This window comes from Ipomoea triloba, chromosome 15, assembly GCF_003576645.1.
Source record: "Ipomoea triloba cultivar NCNSP0323 chromosome 15, ASM357664v1".
Classification (NCBI taxonomy): Eukaryota; Viridiplantae; Streptophyta; class Magnoliopsida; order Solanales; family Convolvulaceae; genus Ipomoea; species Ipomoea triloba.
This window is the reverse complement of record NC_044930.1, coordinates 15,717,798-15,736,738: the sequence shown is the minus strand read 5'-3', so window position 1 is coordinate 15,736,738 and position 18,941 is coordinate 15,717,798. Positions and strand designations below refer to the sequence as shown.

At 35.8% G+C, this 18,941-nt stretch overlaps 2 protein-coding genes across 3 annotated transcripts; one reads left to right on the top strand and one right to left on the bottom strand.

Moving 5' to 3' along the window:
- The first annotated feature begins 1,523 nt into the window (after nt 1-1,523).
- On the top strand, nt 1,524-4,942 carry LOC116005988 (putative protein FAR1-RELATED SEQUENCE 10). 2 transcript variants are annotated; one of them, XM_031246228.1, is made up of 4 exons: nt 1,524-1,611; nt 1,927-2,959; nt 3,064-3,507; nt 3,959-4,942. In XM_031246228.1, the coding sequence occupies exons 2-4, from the start codon at nt 1,940-1,942 to the stop codon at nt 4,568-4,570; spliced, it is 2,076 nt and encodes a 691-aa protein (XP_031102088.1). In that variant the 5' UTR covers nt 1,524-1,611; nt 1,927-1,939; the 3' UTR covers nt 4,571-4,942. The 2 variants fall into 2 exon arrangements, with proteins under 2 accessions (XP_031102088.1, XP_031102089.1); XM_031246229.1 differs by having other exon boundaries at nt 1,534-1,611; nt 1,924-2,959.
- Nucleotides 4,943-10,580: 5,638 nt separating this feature from the next.
- Nucleotides 10,581-11,171, bottom strand: LOC116005759. The gene has a single exon (XM_031245995.1). It carries the CDS (start codon nt 11,169-11,171, stop codon nt 10,581-10,583), a length of 591 nt encoding a protein of 196 aa, XP_031101855.1.
- Between the last annotated feature and the right edge of the window lie 7,770 nt (nt 11,172-18,941).

Genomic DNA, 18,941 nt, shown 5'->3' with positions numbered 1-18,941 from the left:
ACCATAAATAATAAACAAACAAACAATATTCAACTCAAATTAGAAATTAGTGATCAAGATTAATTGATCTTTTTTTAAAAAAGTTCGTCATCTACAATTTTATTTTTTAAAAAAAAAAGCTCTAGAAGGCACAATAATGCGCACTGTATGTCATAAAAACGTGCACTGAAAGAAGGAGCAATGTGCACTAGTGTATTACACAACAATGTGCTATAGTAGAAGGAAAAATGTGTACTGGAAGGCAAAAAAAATTAACTTACACAAAATTACAATAATGTCACCGCGTTTTTAAAAAAAAATATATATATAATTTGGACCTTTGATCTGGACTCAATCTACGGATATAATTTCATATATATATATATATATATATATATATATATCTACTATACTAATAAGAGCCAAAGAGAGTTAGGCCTAAAATGGTAGAAAAAATGGCGGTCAAATTATTTAATCAAATGGATGGTTCAGATGAATTATTTAATCAAATAGATGGTTAAGATAATTCAGATTAATATTATTAATAGAGATTACCTAATTTAACCTTACTTTTATGATTATCCGTTAAGTTTTCCGTTAAATATTATCTTCTCCGTTAATATTTATATATATATATTTGATATTATGACATCATATTTAATGTAAACTTGGAAGTAACTTGTAAAAAATGCTATTTGCACAATTTTTGTGTTTTTAATGGTTCAATTGCATACCTTTTTTGTTCGATGATTCAATTGCACAATTTATAAAAGTTCAGTGACCTATTTGACATTTTTTCCTATATTTTTTTAAATATACAATGAAAGGACATAGTTTTGACTCATGGTCCACAATAAAATTTGCCAGTAGTTATTGCATGGACCTAGGTCCACCTTGCAAGGTGGACTTGGGTCTAATACGACGTCGTTTTACAATTTTTTAAAAAAAATAATAATAATAATGGCAGCTCCTCATCGCAACAGAACACAAACTCTACATTCCAAGACCTTATACTCCACATTCACAATTTGAAAACTCCACATTCACACATTACAGGGCTATACGTTTAGTAACTATATTACCACTGTTATGCATTCACACATTCAAAATTCTATATTCAAAACTCTATATTCACATGTCCTATACTCCATATTCACAACTTGGGAACTCCAGATTCACACATTACAGGGCTACAAGTTGTTAGAACTCTGTTAACTCTACTACAGATTCACACATTCATAACTCTACATTCACAAATTCTATATTCCACATTCACAATTTGAAACCTCCACATTCACACATTTCAGGGCTATATGTTTAGTAATTTTAAAATATATATATATATAGTGAAACGGGACCCAGGTCCACGGCATAATTTGCGAAAATTTGCCTGTATTTTCTTGAACTGGACTGTATGATCCGGATCATAGCCCAAACATTTATTTGCTTTATAAAAACTTTTGGCCCAAAAGTTAATAATTGATCCATCCATAATCTCGAATTGGATTCTCCTTATGCAGAATTCCTCTGATTGTCAGTCGAACAAAACTGCGACAGAAACTGAGTAGCACTCCGAGCTCTGGGGACAGTCAAAGAGAAATACTGAATTTCCTTCCCTTGTCTTCTTCACTGGTATTGTAAAAATTTTCCCTTTAACCGTATATCAATCTTGTTTTCACTCTCTTGCTCGTACAGTTTTTCAGTGATTATGTTTTATGTGTATGCATTTGGTTTGATCGAAAGACTTGAAACCTACCCCAAAAAGCAATTTTGTTAAGAGTTTAGATACCCACTTACAGAATCTACATAAAGTTTGAATCTTGCTTTATATCCTTGATACCGTGATTCCATTTTAGGCGTAACACTGTGTAATAATTCGCTTAAAGTTCTTGTTGTGGGTTGCTTCTGGGTCTTTCTAAACACCATTTATGTGAATCTGTGTAGTAGGTATAGATAAATTATGGTATCAGTGCCTTCGAAGAATTTATGGATGAGGAGGCAGCAATGCCCGTGTGGGGATTGGAAATGTTTCCTTTCGAATGAGGGTGAGACTGAGGAAGCAACCATTGCATCCCAGTTGGCAAGAAGTGAGTCTAGGTCAACAGAACCTATGGTTTCGCCTTACGTGGGTATGGTGTTTAAGAGTGATGAAGATGCATTCGAGTACTACAGAAATTTTGCTAGACGGAATGGATTTTCAGTTAGGAAAGAGCGCTCCAGATTGAGCCCCCAATTGGGTATCTATAAGAGAGATTTTGTTTGTTATCGATCAGGTTTTGCGCCTACGAGGAAGAAATCCGCAGGAGAGCATCACAGGGATAGGAAGTCAGTTCGGTGTGGATGTGATGCAAAGATGTATCTATCAAAGGAAGTCATGGATGGAGTTTCTCAATGGTGTGTTGTCCAATTTAGTAATGTGCATAATCATGAACTCTTGGAGGATGAACAAGTACGCCTACTTCCAGCTTACCGTAAAATCCAAGAAACAGATCAAGAGCGCATTCTTTTGCTCTCAAAAGCTGGTTTTCCAATCCATAGAATAGTTAAGGTGCTTGAGTTGGAAAAGGAAATTCGAGGTGAACAACTACCCTTTCTGGAAAGAGATGTTAGAAATTTTGTTCAAAACCACAAGAAAGTAGTTCAAGAGAATGATGCCTTATTGACCGAGAAAAGAGAAAGTGACACATTGGATCTTCTTGAGGCCTGCAAGGCTGCCAAAGAGACTGACACTTACTTTGTCTATGATGTTACTGTTGATGAAAGTAATAAGGTTGAGAACATTGCTTGGTCATATGGCGACTCAGTTCATGCATACAACACTTTTGGTGATGTAGTTTATTTTGATACAACATATCGATCAATTACATATGGTATGCTTTTTGGAGTGTGGCTTGGCATTGACAATTATGGAAAAGTTATCTTCTTTGGCTGCGCATTACTGCAGGATGAAGTGCCACACTCATTCATCTGGGCTTTGCAGGTTTACGACAGAAATCCTTCTGGATCATTCTAGTTTTATTCTATATGTTATAGTACATTTTATTTGTCTTCATTAGTAGTCTAACTTTATGCTTGCTGATACAGGCTTTTCTTCGTTTCATGAAAGGAAGACCTCCTCGAACAATTATAACTGATATTGACCCTGGAATCAGAGATGCCATCCAAAGTGAATTACCTAGCACAAAACACATTATCTCTATTTGGAATATCCTGCCAAAGATATCCAACTGGTTCTCTCTTCCACTTGGATCGCGGTATGCAGAATTTAAATCTGAGTTTGAAGTGTTATATCATTTGGAGAGTGTAGAAGATTTTGAATGTCATTGGAATGAGATGACTTCACGGTTTGGGCTAAACTCAGATAAGCATATTGCTTTACTCTTTTTATTCCGGGTATGTTGGGCATTTGCTTATACGAGAGGTTGTTTCATTGCACAAATGAACTCCATGTCGTATGCAAAGTACATAAATGCATTCTTGAAAGAAGTTTTTGGCAAACATACATGTTTGCGCAGCTTCTTTGATCAGGTAAAGTGTATTCAGTTATAAATGCATACCCTGAGGTTTGTGACAGTAACATTTTAAAAATTGCATCTAAATCTTACGTAATTTCATGGATCATTTTACTAAAGTCCTAATTTTAAAAGATATTAAATTGGTTCACAATGAAATTCTATTAACAGTCTTTTCTATTTCTTGAATTAGTAAATATTGCTTCTTTGGGCAAAACTGGCAGAAGTACCAAAGAACATGTTTCTTTGGGGATGGCTAGACATACAGGCAGTGTAGGTGTAAATTAAAAAACAAGAGTTGGTCCATGTATTACTGTCACAAACGTTAGGGTTCCATGTGGAATTATCCCTTACATTTATGATAATATGATTTACTTTTCTAGTTGTGATAAGGAATCATTACCTTTTTGAGCACTTTTACTTCCTCTGTATTTATTGTTTATAATTTTATTATTTACAATTTTCAGGTTGCAATTTCATCAAACTATAAAACTCGGTCACATGATGATTGGCCGTACATGCATCTTAGGACTTGCTCACCCATGGAAGAGCATGCAAAGAATGTTCTTACTGATTTTTCCTTCAGCAGATTACAAAGTGAATTAATCTTGGCCATGCAATACACTGCATCTGAAATGGCTAATGGTTCGTACATCCTTCGCCACTTCAAAAAAGATGATGAACGCCTTGTTATTTGGGCACCCAAAGATGAACAGATCCACTGTTCCTGCAAGGAATTTGAAACTTCTGGAATCTTATGCAGACATGCTCTTCGTGTTCTTCTGATGAAAAATTATTTTCAGCTTCCAGAAAAATATTTCTTGAATCGATGGCAACAAGAAAGCTCCTTGCTTCCTTGTGACAATATAAGGAATGGATACAGCAGTGGCGACTGGTTTCAAGAGTACAATGCTCTAACTGCAACTCTTTTTTCTGAATCATCGATAACAGTAGAGCGCTCAAATTATGTTCGTCAAGAGCTTACGAAACAACTCACAAGACTAATTGATGAGGTGAAAAGCATGCCACCTCCCAATGGTGTTGTGATGGATTCATCTCTTTCACCTGTTAACATCTGATTGTTGTCTGCTAATGATTAGATTGGTCTTTGGGATAGCTTAGGGAGGGATATCTATCAAATGAAAATGAAAAAGGCTAAGAAAGAGTAAACCGATAACTTATTCAAAAGGAGAAGTTATTGGGCAAATACTTCACCATAATCTTGAGAAGCCAATAATAGCTCAAGAAATTAAGCCCAATATTGTATTTCCTGTCTTCATTGGTTCTTGGATGAATTTGAATTTCTGTAAGGATGATTGGTTCTTAGAAGATAGTCTGAAATCAATTTCACATGGTAGTGGAATATGTACATAAGGAAATGGAAACAATGTAAAGTTTCTGATTAAATTTTATTCAGTTTCTTCTAATAAATGCATCTTGCTTGTGTGAAATATAGGATTCATTAATAATTTCCTTTTCTGTTATTCCCTTTTAGGGCTGATTAGAGTGATAGCCTTTTTTGTATTAAGTTCTGTTGCTGATAACATCTCTACCAAGGGAAGTAAAATGCAAGTACTCTGCATAATTAACAGGCTAGTGCCTGCAAATTTCTAAAGATTACATTGTTTGACATATGATTCTGTTTTTTATGGCTGAAACAGATCACAAGTAATTTTTAGGCAAATATGACGGAAGAGATGGTTGTTTATTTAACTTATTAAGCTCACTTTAGGATATCATATGCTGTTGATCAGTAAGGGATCTCATATTTTCTTCGGACATCTCTGAAGAACATGGAAGAATTACTCCATGCATTTTGTCAGTTGAAGAACAAACACATTAAAGTATTCTGGTGTTTATATTTCTTGCTACCATTGTCAACTTGCATTTGTGTTAGTGTGTTACTAATGCCACTTAGTTCTGGTAATCTCCTTCAAGACTTGAATTTGCATTAAAAAAAATAGATTGAGGCTGGGTATGGCATCTTCTTCTGGAAATCCTAGCTATTCTTAGCATGATATTGGGAAATCTCATTGCTATTACTCAAACAAGCATGAAGCATATGCTTGCCTATTCCGTCCATAGGTCATATCGGATATGTCATTATTGGAATAATTGTTGGAGACTCAAATGATAGATATGTAAGCATGACAACTTATATGCTGTTCTGTATCCCCATGAATCTAGGAGCTTTTGCTTGCATTGTATTATTTGGTCTACGTACCAGAACTGATAAGTGCTTCATTTTGTTTTTCTTCTGTCTTAAATAAATTTCATAGAAGCAAGTGTTAAGAATCATGTCTGGGATACTTACCTAATGCCAAAGACAGCAGACAACATATACAATCCTTTATGTGGTGAAAACTGCAACTCTGATAAATTTTAAACGAACTGTTTATCTAAGTTTTCAAGTGAATGTTTTCATGTTATGTTTCCTATTCAAATATTATTGTTTTGATATAACTGGCTATGATTCAGTTTCTTGGATCCTCTTCCAATGATTGGTTAGATGATGTATCCTCTGTAAAAGGCAGCAAAAGAATGGAGTTCAGAAAGTTTTGTGCTTTGCCTTTACTTCATTGGTGGTAAAATATCGACATTCTTCATTAGCCATGCAGTCATGCTCCTCAGATGTGCTCCTTGTGTTTTGCTCATTAGTCATTACATTCTTTCATCATAATTTATTTATTTATTTGATCACTAAGCACCAAACTACCATTGCTTTATTAAGAAAGGGGAGGAGAGAACTGATTCTGTTAACAGAGACTTTCTTAATTCTTTTTGTTGCAAGCCTTCATTTTATAGGTGGTGCTATGGAGCTATGTCAAGTCAAGCTAGCTTCTTTATTCAGTTGTTTGAACTTTGAAGTGAGTCAGATGTCGAGATGAAAATTTTTGAATTTTTTATCAGATAGGGAGAGGGAAAATGAAGAGAGAGAATAGGCCTGCTTAGCATTTGATTGATCACTAAATCAGGTTCTTGTATTTTTACCTTTTACCCTTTTACAGTATTTCATTTCTGTTACTACTACTTCTGCTGTAATATTTGGTTTGATGTAATGAGATGCATACAGTGTACACTTGTAGTTTTTAATGGTTTAAATCATTTTCTTAGGGCCTGCTATCTGTCTAAACATAAATTAAATGCACCAATAGATATCATGTATTGTTGATTTAAGAAATTTTTTAGAACTAGTTTGTTGGGCAATCTTATCATTACCTTTAATGGTTGAATTATTATTTAACGATCGAACTGCATAAACTTGATGATATAACAGGAAAAGAATCAGTGGCCACTAGTCTGTGAGATAAAGACCCAATTCAAATCTCTTAAGCTCATAACTCAGACAACTGATGGACAGCAAGTCAGCAACGTAACTCCTCTTTTTTCTGCCGTATTACAATCCAAACTCTTGAGTTGTTAACTGGTTGATAGTGAATGGATAGGGAACATTGAATCATGGGATTTACTGTTTTTGTCTCATTGTGTAGATTGATATATGGAGCTGGCAGGCAAGTTGTGTGTCTCATCATGAATTTGTGCCACCCATGACCCATGGCCATTCTAGATTTCTCCATTACAGGTATGTCGTCATTAAACACAATTCACCAGTTACCCACTTCATTTAATTTGGGGACCCTCTCTTTGCTTTCATGATAATTTTTTGTAAACAAAAAAGGACGTTAATCTGATGAAAATGAAAATGATAGTTTCGCTCTTTTGGACCACATATTTGGAAACTTCTACTGTGCTGTTCTCTTGAGGACAAGAGAGCAAACCGATTAGAATGCTTTTTCTGTGAAAATATCATGGTTGATCTGTTACATTCCATGAACTTTACATGAAATTGTTTGTGGTTTTGTTTTCACTAGCTCAATCACTCGGAGGACCCCATAGATTATGATGCACACATTTTTAGCAATCATCACTAAGTTCCATTTCCTGGATCATCATGCACGCCTTTTCTTTTTCGAAGGCACGTGGAAACTGAAAAGCTTGTCTGTCGGTTCATTTCTGCTGACAATGTTGTGGTTGCATAGTTAAATAACGATGTTGATCAAAATAAACAATAATGTGATTGGATGATATGATACGATGCTGGATTTGTGACATAGTTTCATAAACAGTTTGATTTTCTTCCTACTAATAACAGGTTGCCTTGTGGATTAGAACAATCATCTGGATTCGGGTTTGTACACGATAGAAAACTAGAGTGTTGGTTTATGTGCGTTTGCAACTAAAGCTAGGGACGTTGCTTCCAACTCATGACAGACAATCTGCTCGGTTTTGTACATGTTTTATCTTCCCTTTGTTTACTCTTACCTTAAACTAAAAAATGTTGAATACCAACTCTGCTATCTGGTCACACTTTCCTATGTTAATTTGGGATTAACCCATTAAGGCATAATACGTACGTTATAAACTTGCTTACCAAGGAAGAGTGTAAAATGTCTAGCAGCATCATGTTGTGTGCTGTGAAAGCTAGTTGTAAGTTGTAACTTTCTCTAGTAAAGTTATCTCTTTGGGGGGGGAGCACACAGCATGGTTTCATTATTGCTATAGGACATTATATATAGGATTTTCTTATTTATTAAAGTTTGTTAAAACTTATATGGTATAATGTAATTCATGATTTTATACAAGGTATAAGTGAGGATGTTTTTTGGTTTATTCTCCTTTTTTTCTTTTTTTGGTGCAGGTTTGATGCAATTGTTATACCGTGGACCGTGGTCACTGATACTACAAGTCATCTCAAAAGATAGTGCCTTACATTTGTTTTTATATTATCGAATGAAACTGTAGTTATATCGGAATGAAACTGTAGTTATATCGGAATGTAACTGTAGTTGTGTTGAAATGTAACTGCAGTGTATATGAACTGATACTGAATAACAGTTTCACATTTGTGTTTTATATTATCGAATGAAACTGTAGTTATATCGAAATGTAACTGTAGTTGTGTTGAAATGTAACTGCAGTGTATATAAACTGATATAAACTGATACTGAATAACTTAACAGTTTCACATTTGTGTTTTTATATTATCGAATGAAACTGTAGTTATATCGAAATGTAACTGCAGTTGTGTTGAAATGCAACTGCAGTTGTGTTGAAATATAACTGCAGTGTATATGAACTGAAAGTGAATGGCGCGGAATGGAGGTGGTTTTATCTGTTTTCATTAATCAAAATGACGTCGTTTTGATGTGCGGTCCACGATATAATTTGCGGGTTTGATGGTGGTGTAAGGTTGGCAAGTTTCTATGTTGCGCTTGAAGATTTTGGAAAGATAGGTGACAAGTTTATAGTTATAGAAAGTGTATAGACGTTGCGAAATTTTCTTGGTGTCTTTTATTTCGGGCCTCTTTTCAAAAATTGAAAGAATGTAAATATTTTTGTTATATTAAGTAAAGGGAAAATGGTTAAATATGTTTTTGAACTTTACTCAAAAGTGCAATTAAACTTCTAAACTTTAAAAAGTGTAATTAAACACTTAAATTTTATATTTTTTTTGTGTACCTAAACCCAATAGTTGGTTAGCCACTTGGAATAATTGGCCATTAAAAGTTCTGATGACAATTTCAATGAACATTTTGGTGTTTGGCGAACGTAGCCATTGAAGAAAAAGATGACTAGAGGTTGTTTTCTCCAATGGAGATGGCGATTGGAATGCTAGTTGTCTTTTCCATTGGAGAAGACGACTAAACTGGTCGTATTCTTTAGTGAAGAAACGACTCTTGGGTTGTTGGCGGTCGGTTGATTTTTTTTAATGGCGCTGACGGTGGTTTTGCACTTTTTTAAAGTTTAAGAATTTAATTACACTTTTGTTTAAAATTTAAAGACTTATTTGACTATTTTTGCTTTAAGTAAATGATTGAAATGAGAAAGATTTCTTTCAAAATTGTCCCAATCCCATATTTTCTCTTTAGCTTAGGCATGGTGGCATCCAAGAATGAAGTATGAAGTAGTAACGTCTCTGCCAAGTACTTTTTTATGAGACATCATTATTATTATTCTAAACGGAAGGTCTTAGGTTTGATGAGTCACTATAATTTATCCCTTCATAATTTTTATTGAACCTAAGTGTGGATGCTTTACAAGAGAACCCTCTCGGTTTTCTGTTGTCGGACAAAAGTCGAAATTTGATTCCGACTGAAATGCACAAACAATTATATTCTTACCACGCACATACAAATAATAAGAAATTTTGTAATGTTGTGATTAAAATAACGTGTACCTACTTTGCAAAATTATACATTTTGTTTTATCAGAATTACATTAAGGGTGCATTTGAAAAGTAGAGGAAAATGACTGAAAATGTTTTCTGGAAAATGAGTCATTTTTTAGAAAACAGTTTCATTTTCAGTGTTTAGTTGCATTCTGGAAAACTGTTTTTTGTGTGTTTGGTTCATTTTCTGAAAAATGTATAAAATTTTATAATTTTACATTTTAATTATTTTTTTAAATATAAAAAATTATACGAGTAATAATATATAAAATAATGATTTTTTTTTGAGAATGATATTATAATGATATTTATTTTAAAAAGTAAAAAAAAAAAGAAAAGAAGAACCCTAAACCCTAAAAAATGAAGAAGGAAGAAGAAGAAGAGGAGGTTCCGCCAGACTGGTTTCTACCAGAAACCAGGCCGCCGGAACCTACAGATTTGGTCATTTTGGCCAAAACGTCGTCGAAGCCAACTCTGGAAAATGATTTCCGGAAAAAAATTCGAAAATCGTTTTTCGAAAAAATTGCCTCATTTTTTCATGGTCAATGGAAATTATTTTCTATTGACCGCATTTTCCATGCCTTTCCAATCAAACAAAAGAAACTTGGAACGGAAATTATTTTCCGGATTTCTAAATACACCCTAAAAGAATAGTACAATTTGTAAAGTACAGAGTGCAACCTTGTAAAGTATAGTACATTGTAAAAATGTTATTAATGAAATTTACACACAAGGACTGAAATATTATTTAATAAAAAGGGAGGGAGGTGGGGGACAAAAGGGAGATCTCAGCTACCCATCCAACTAGACATGCACTGGTAATGTATATGTTAATATGTATGTATGTTGTGCATGCATGATTACACTGCAATAAGGTGTTGTTGTTTAGCTTCAATTCTGATTTCTTCTTTCATCTTCCTTATGAACTCTTCAACCCTCCTATTAAGCTCTTCTGTGTTTATGTTCATATCATTGTCTTCTTCTTCTTCTTCTTCTTCATCATCTGTCTGCAACGCATCTACTAAACCTGCTCCTCCACCTTTCTCATCATCAGCTTCTACCTTCAAAGCTCCACCATGCCCTGATGATGAGAATATCTCTTCTTTCTCTTCTTCTTCTTCTTCTTCTTCTTGTTGTTGAAGCTGATGAGCATCGTGGTCAAGGCCAATAAGAGTCTCCGGTGGCAGAGATTGAACATTAAATGGCGTGTAGTCGAGATCAGTAAAGGAAGAGGTAAAAGTGAGGGTCTTAGCGAGAAAGAAAAGTATTCCATTACAAATGAGGAACATGTACTTCCTCTCCAAGGCGTGGGAGAAGTGAAAATTATAGGAGGACAAAATTAGGAGAGACAATGGGACTAAGAACTGCAATGCTTTCTTGAGGTAGCACAAGGGGTACTTGTTTGGTTTTGTTGAAGTTGTTTCAATGGCTTCACTTCCATACAAATCCATCATTGTATTCATAGATCAGAATTAATTAAGAAAGGTCGTAGGTATATATGTAGGGATCGGAATTGAAGCACGGTGCGTGATGAAGTTTGATATATATATGGGAATGAAATATGATTTTTAATTTGTTTCTTGAGACTTGAGACTTGAGACTCAATTTGGCAAGGCTAGGCTAGCAGCTTATTCTATCTTTTACATGGGGAGCTGAGGCCAAGCTTTATATTTACGTACAATTGTACGTGTGTGTAGTATGTGGTGGTGCCATAAGTCCATAACAATAATAATACGTGTAAATGTTGTTTGCCGAGAATACCCTTGATGATTAAATTGAGGGTAGCTAGGCACTAGGCAGGCAGGCAGAGAGACAAGCAACCAATTATATACATGTATATTTTTCTCTATTAATATTAACTTTAGTGCAGAATATATATAATTAAATATATTTTTTCTACATCTAAAATGGATCATAATTAAATTTGGGATCAGCCTTATATATAAATTTTGTGCTTACTGAATAAAGCTTTGATTAAGATGAGAGGTAGGCAAACTATTGTACTGTGTTGACTAATTACGTAATTAGTCACACATTTGGAAGATCTCATATATGAGTTGCATGCATGACTTAGAGTTTTAGAGAACCCCCTAGAAAGTGCATGTCTATCTCTTTTCACACAAATTGCATAATTGTTGTATTTACACATACTATGTTATTATTAATTATTTATTATTTTTATTATTAATATTGTTATAATTATAAAGAAAAGCTAGAGTTTGGGTGATAAGTCATTTTCTAAACACCACATAATTTTCATTTTTGACATTATATTGTAGTAGAAGGCATTTGAGAAAACTATAAGTTATTATATTATATGGATGGTAAGCGTAATTTTGGATAAATAGTGTTTTTGAGCATAGCTAGCTAAAAAGTAATGCATTGATGCATGGTTAGGAAGAAAACACTTGGTATGATTGAGTGACAAAATTATTGGAACCTCAAGACTACTTTACCAAATTATGGAAAAAAAAATTGTGGACCAAAATGAATGTAGAGGAATCCTAATTTTGAACTTGAATGAAATGTTATATATGAGTAAAATGAAGGTATAGTAAGTGATGCTGGGAATCGAATTCCAATCCCTTTATAGATGTGTTGAAAGTTGATGCATGGATATATATGATGGTATATTGGTATTAATCAAACCATAAGGAGCATAACTTTATGGTACATGCATGTAGCGAAGTTTCTAGCACTTGCTGCAAAAAGATGAGTCGGTCGGCGTGACTCAGACGGCAGCAACAGTTCTAATGCATTATACATTATCCATATCAATAATATTAAATTACATCAACTCGTATTTTATTTTTCTCTTATAACGCAATATATTTTAATTGATTTTTAAAAATCACAATTTTGCATGTTTTATGCAATAAAATTATAAGGATACATGATAAAAGTTTTATTATTTAATTAAGGGCATCCATGTTACAAAATTTAGTTTTTACAAAGAGAACTCCTCAAATGAGGCTGTGATGTTAGAGCAAAGAAAGGAAGAAGCATCGGATTGGAGACGATAGTTCTTTCTCATAACTTCTCAGAAAACATTGGGTGTGTTTGATTCATGAGATTATACACAAAGAATGAGAATGAAAGTCAAATATATTATTTGGTTGATAATTTTTTACAACAAAAGTATATGATTTGATTACCCTTATACTTATAAAATTCATTACTTAATTGAAATAATGTATCATTCCATTAATTAAACCTTATCACTATTATTTCATCGCTTCCTCATTTCGTCGCATCCTCACTCACCTCTCATCACTGCATTGCAATAAGTGCTAATCCTTAATTAATATTTTTATGTGCATAATTGATATCAAACTCATATGATTTCATGTTAATTAGAAGGTAAGTATGTGCTTATTTGATTACTTTGTGTCATTTAGGTGATTTAGAGGCACTGATTGTAACATCATGTAAATTGGAGCTCAATTGGATGTGTTTTGAAGTCATCTTCGCACAAAGACATATTCTGGGAGTCATGAGATGTCAAGAAAGTGAAAAAGATCTAGTTGGAAGTATCATGACATGACTTGGGATCCAAAGGAACAAAGGAGATGAAGAGATAAGCATTTTGCAGTGAAAATCAGGGCTCACGCTAGTGGTCACGGCACGACTCCACTTTGTTCTGCACTTTTCTCTAACAGGCAACGTCTTGGTATTTTGAGCATATCTCGAGGTAGGAGTATCTAAATCAGGTGATTCAAGAGACATTGAAACTTACACTCAAAGGGCTACAACTTTAATGAAGATCACAAAGGCTAGTTCAGACGTCTACAAGGTCAAAAATGACCTACAAACCAGAATAACTGCGTAGTGTGGGTGGTTACGGTCGAGGTCACGGTGTGAACTCAACCATGACCTTTGGAACCTACGAATTGTGCTGAAAAGTCACGGTAGAACACACACCGTGAGCCCCATCATGACCACAGGCCTAGAATCCTTTTTAAATTGTATTTTTAGGGCGATTTGAGAGGTATAAATAACCCTAGGCGGTTATTTTTAGAAAACTTTTCATTCCCCACTCTCTCTCCAAACAATTCCAAACATTTCATTTGTGTAATCAATTTTATAACAATTGAATTTATTTGAAGAAGAGTTGATTTTAGATTTTTTCTTGCAATTTATAGATTTTATTTCCCTAGTTCTTAATCCAAGCTAAGTCTTTCTTGTTTCTTTTACAATTTCTTTCTTCCAATTGTGATTGCAATGTCTCTTGTTTCAATTGATGCTTTCATTTACATTCCTAACATGAATGGATGGATTCAATTAGGGATTGGATTAAGTCATCTTTTATGATTGATGCTATGTAATTGAATTGTGCTATGAGCTAGTGTAATAACTTAATTATTGCTCTAGTTGTGAGCTTGGTGGTTTGTATTGACTCTTGTATGTATGTGGACAAATTATGCAAGAAGTACATGGACAAGGTGTTGTCACTATGATAATAGAGCAAAACCATACTGATTAGGGTTGAGAATGTAGATGTGGATGGAAATAAGGTTGGGAAAGGTGGTTTCCCGGGAATGTCGTTCTCAAAGGATAAAAATTTGGACACGATGTGTAGTAAGTCAAAAGAAGGACTAAAGCCCTTCAAGTACGAGATCCAAGGTGTGTGCAAGCATTAGGTGGAAAGTAGCAAGAATCAAGTGTTCAAGTGTCAAAAGTAAACAAGTATTCAACAAGTAAACTAAATGATTTGATATGAAACGGGGTATCTATTAGCTTTTCCTTGCAATAGTGCTTCTAGTGTCTAATCTAGGAATTGCATGATTATTATTGGACTTCAATTGAGGTGATTGCTATTGCCATAGCCATTTTAGGTATTGATGGCCTATCATGCTGTATTAGAGCACCCGAGTGACAGTGTTACACCTATGAGACATTATCAAACACCTTCTCTACACCTCATTCCAGACTAAACCTCTCGGATCTAACTCGAGAAAAACAAGTGAGATTTAGGATCTAGCATGTAGCAATCTCTTGCCAAACATGCTAAGTCCTTAAGGAGTAGGAGATTTAGGACTTTAATCCCCCTTTTTGGCATCATCACACCAATTTGATGTTGGGGCTTTAGACAAAAAGGAGGTCGACAATAGCAAGCCTTTCATCTAATTCACCTTATTTAGCAAGAAATACAACTACTCGGTGGATGAGTTTCTTTGATCTTGGGAGTCTACACAAGAGATGAGATGGGGAATCCCGCTTTCCGTAAGTACCGCCCTAAGTTCTACACGGATCGCGAGGCTTCTATCTATTGGAAGAGCATCACGGGTAATTCAGAGTACAATTCGAGTAATTTGCACGCAAAGGACATCATACCCAACCATCTCAAGGCAATAAGGTTAGCATTGGCGATCAATCTATCCAGGGGGACAACAAACTTGAACAAAGCCTATTGCCAAGATCTCTTTTATTTGTGGAGCATGGAGAAGAACGAGCCAGTGAATATGGGTGTGCAAGTGAAAAAGTGGCTTGCAGCTCAAATCAAGACAAATGTGCAAACCGTGTTTGTTGGGACATTGGTGACGGAGCTATGTCATGGCTTGGATCTCGAGGAAAGATTGGCAAGAGAGAAGATTGAAGCAAGGATGGAGTTGATTACAAGTGCGGAGTTTCTTAGCATGGGCTTGAAGAAAGAAGGTGATGCCGCGAAAGAGGAGAATGAAGGGGAGGAACAACAAGAAGAACAAGGAGGAGCAGAAGCCGAGCCGCAGGTGATTCCACAACTCCACAAGTCATGGATTGGAGAGCAGGGAGCTTTCCAACTTCAATTACATCACAAGCAAATGGCACTCCTCCATCAACATGGGAACACTCTCACCCAATATGGAGACACCCTCACCCAACATGGAAATATGACCACTCAACATGGGCACATGCTTACACAACAAGGAGAGGCTAACACAAGGCATAGTGATGCCATTGCCTTGTAAAGGGATGAAATTGCTAGAGCAAGAGAGGCCGTGGAAAGACAAGGACGAATGATTGAAGCTCTTCAAGCGCAATTTATGAGCCATTTTCGCCCTTCGTCCCATGATAATGATGATCAATGATGCCCCACTACTCCACTCCATTCCACAACTCCAAAACTCATTACCTAATTGAAATCATGTATCATCATTCCATTAATTCAGCCTTATCACTCATCATTTCATTGCTTCCTCATTTCGTCGCATCCTCACTCATCTCTCATCACTGCATTGTGATATAAGTGCTAATTCTTAATACTTTTATGTGCATAATTGATATCAAACTCATATGATTTCATGTTAATTGGAAGGTAAGTATGTGCTTATTTGATTCCTTTGTGTCATTTAGGTGATTTAGAGACATTGATTGTAACATCATGTAAATTGGAGCTCAATTGGATGAGTTTTGAAGTTATCTTCGCACAAAGACATATTCCGAGAATCACAAGAGGTCAAGAAAGTGAAAAAGATCTAGTCGGAAGTATCATGACATGAACTACGATCCAAAGGAACAAAGGAGATGAAGAAATATGTATTTTGGACTGAAAATCAAGGCTCACACTGGTGGTCACGGCGTGACCACCAGCGTGACTCCACTCTGTTATGCATTTTTCTCTGCCAGGTGACATCTTGGTATTTTGAGAATATCTTAGGCTAAGAGTGTCTAAATTAGGTGATTCAAGGAGCATTGGAACAAAAACTCAAAGGGCTACAACTTTAATGAGACCACAAATGCTAGTTCAGACGTCTACAAGGTGAAAAATGACCTAGAAACCAGAACTACTGCGCAGAATGGGTAGTTACGGTTGAGGTCAAGGCGTAAACTCGACCATGACCTATGTGCTAAAAAGTCATCGTGGAACTCACACCGTGAGCCCCATCATTATCACAAGTCTAGAGTCCTTTTTAAATTGTATTTTTAGCGCGATTTGAGAGGTATAAATAGCCTTAGGCGGTTATTTTGAGAAAACTTTTCATTCTCTACTCTCTCTCTCCAAACATCTCCAAACATTTTATTTGTGTAATCAATTTTAGAACAATTGATTTCATTTGAAGAAGATTTGAAGAACAATTTTAGATTTCTTCTTGCAATTTACAAATTTCATTTCCCTAGTTCTTAATCCAAGTTAAGTCTTTCTTGTTTCTTTTGCAATTTCTTTCTTCTAATTGTGATTGCAATGTCTCTTGTTTCAATTGATGCTTTCATTTACATTCCTAACATAAATAGATAGATTTAATTAGGGATTGAATTAAGTCATCTTTTGGCTATGTGATTGGATTGTGCTATGAGCTAGTGTAATGACTTAACGATTGCTTTAGTTGTGATCTTGGTGGTTTGTATTGACTCTTGTATTGTTGTAGACAAATTATGCAAGAAGTACATGGAAAAGGTGTTGTCACTATGAGAATTGAGCAAAACCATCATGATTAGGGTTGTGAATATAGCGGTGGAACGCGTTGATGTGTAGCAAGTCAAAAGAAGGAGCAAAGCCCTTCAAGTACAAGATCTAATGGGTGTGCAAACATAATGTGGAAAGTAGCAAGAATCAAGTGTTCAAGTGTCAAAAGTAAACAAGTATTCAACAAGTAAACTAAATAATTTGAGATGAGACGGGGTATGGATTAGCCTTTCCTTGCAATAGTGCTTCTAGTGTCAAAGCTAGAAATTGCATGATTGTTATTGGACTTCAAGTGAGGTGATTGCTATTGCTATAGCCATTTTAGGACTTGATAGCTTATCATGGTGTATTAGAGCACCCGAGTGACAATGTTACACCTATGAGACATTTTATCAAACATATCCCCTACACTTCATTTCGGACTTTACCCTCTCGGATCTAAGACGAGAAATGCAAGTGAGATTTAGGCTCTATCATGTAGCAATCTCTTGTCAAACATGCTAAGTCCTTAAGGTTTAGGAGATTTAGGACTTCAATCCCCATTTTGGAATCATCACCACGATATGATGCTAGGGCTTTGGAGAACCCAAGAATCAGCGATTTCCCATAAAGTTTGCATTTCATTTTCCCCAATAGTTAAGATGTTCTCGTTAACAAGGCTCATCCTCTTGCAAGACAAATCAACTCGTTCCTTGAGTCCAAATTGGTTGTGCTTCAAGGAGCGTTGTTCCTTCTAGACCTTTTCTTGGCCTTGATGAAAATTAGCCATCCCTTATAGAACAACTTCCATTGAGCGCAACATAGAAGCCATCATCGTCTCAGTGTTGGCAAGTGAGTTAAGCATAAATTCGTGAAGTTCCTAATCACAAGACGATGATCCAGTTTGACTCGTATGAGGGAGTTGAGTCTCGACGAAGGTTCTGGTAGCATTGGCTTCTTGAACAACAAAAGCCTTCGTCTCATCAGTCACTTTCCTGATGCGACGGATTACCTTCTTCATCTCCTTAAAGTGTTGCTTGTTGTCCCTGGCCATGGATTGAAGAACATTCAGAATTGATGAAACACCGCCCATTGGCCTTGGAGTTTTATGTAGCATCGCCTTTAGTTCAGCACTAAAAGGCATACAGTCTTCGTGGCTCGCACCACGTGGTGCATCCCTATTTCCACCATTGGTTGTGCTCGGACTTAGCTCGTAAACAAATCCTGCCAAAAGAGGCGGATGAGTTCGTGCTGATGGAGTAGTTGTTGGCTTGCTATCATTCCTCGGTACATCTTCCTCTCAAGGTGTGAATGACGGTTGGCGGCCTGAAATCACTTGAGACAAGTCCCTCTTTGGAATTTCTATATCTCCGAATGGTGAAGGACTGTTCGGAATGTCAATGGTTTCAACCCTTTGGCTCGGTACTGCATCCTCTCGAGCAAGAGGGGTTGAATTGACCACTCCTTGGTCTAGAATCATTTGCATCTTATTGATTACCTCCTCAACTTGCTCGGTTGACTCATCGACAATAGATGGTGTTGCGTCCTTTGCCTCAGGAACATTGTCTTGATTATGTGAAGGCTTGACCTCAGCAACAGAAGTGGCATCCACTTCGTCCATCACTATATCTACCTTTTAGTTTGTTTCATCTCCTGTCTCCTCGGCCTGATTGTTACAGTTGCTTGGGCCAGCTTGAGGATTGGGATAAACAAACCCAACTTCAAAGCAAGAAATTACTCTAGCAAGTGTGAGTTGTTTTCTCAAGGCTTAGTTTGGGTCAGCATGAGTCGAATCGTCGTCGTCGACCGCTCTGCCCTTGCCTTTGGCATGATCTCTACGAGCCATTTTCTCTTGAAA

What these genes read in the sequence shown, in the direction of transcription:
- LOC116005988 (XM_031246228.1), top strand. Translation starts at nt 1,940, where the DNA reads ATGGTATCAGTGCCTTCGAAGAATTTATGGATGAGGAGGCAGCAATGC. An exon ending in CATTCATCTGGGCTTTGCAG is followed by an intron (nt 2,960 to 3,063) that starts GTTTACGACAGA and finishes TTGCTGATACAG; the next exon opens with GCTTTTCTTCGTTTCATGAA. An exon ending in TGCGCAGCTTCTTTGATCAG is followed by an intron (nt 3,508 to 3,958) that starts GTAAAGTGTATT and finishes TACAATTTTCAG; the next exon opens with GTTGCAATTTCATCAAACTA.
- LOC116005759 (XM_031245995.1), bottom strand. Translation starts at nt 11,171, where the DNA reads ATGGATTTGTATGGAAGTGAAGCCATTGAAACAACTTCAACAAAACCA.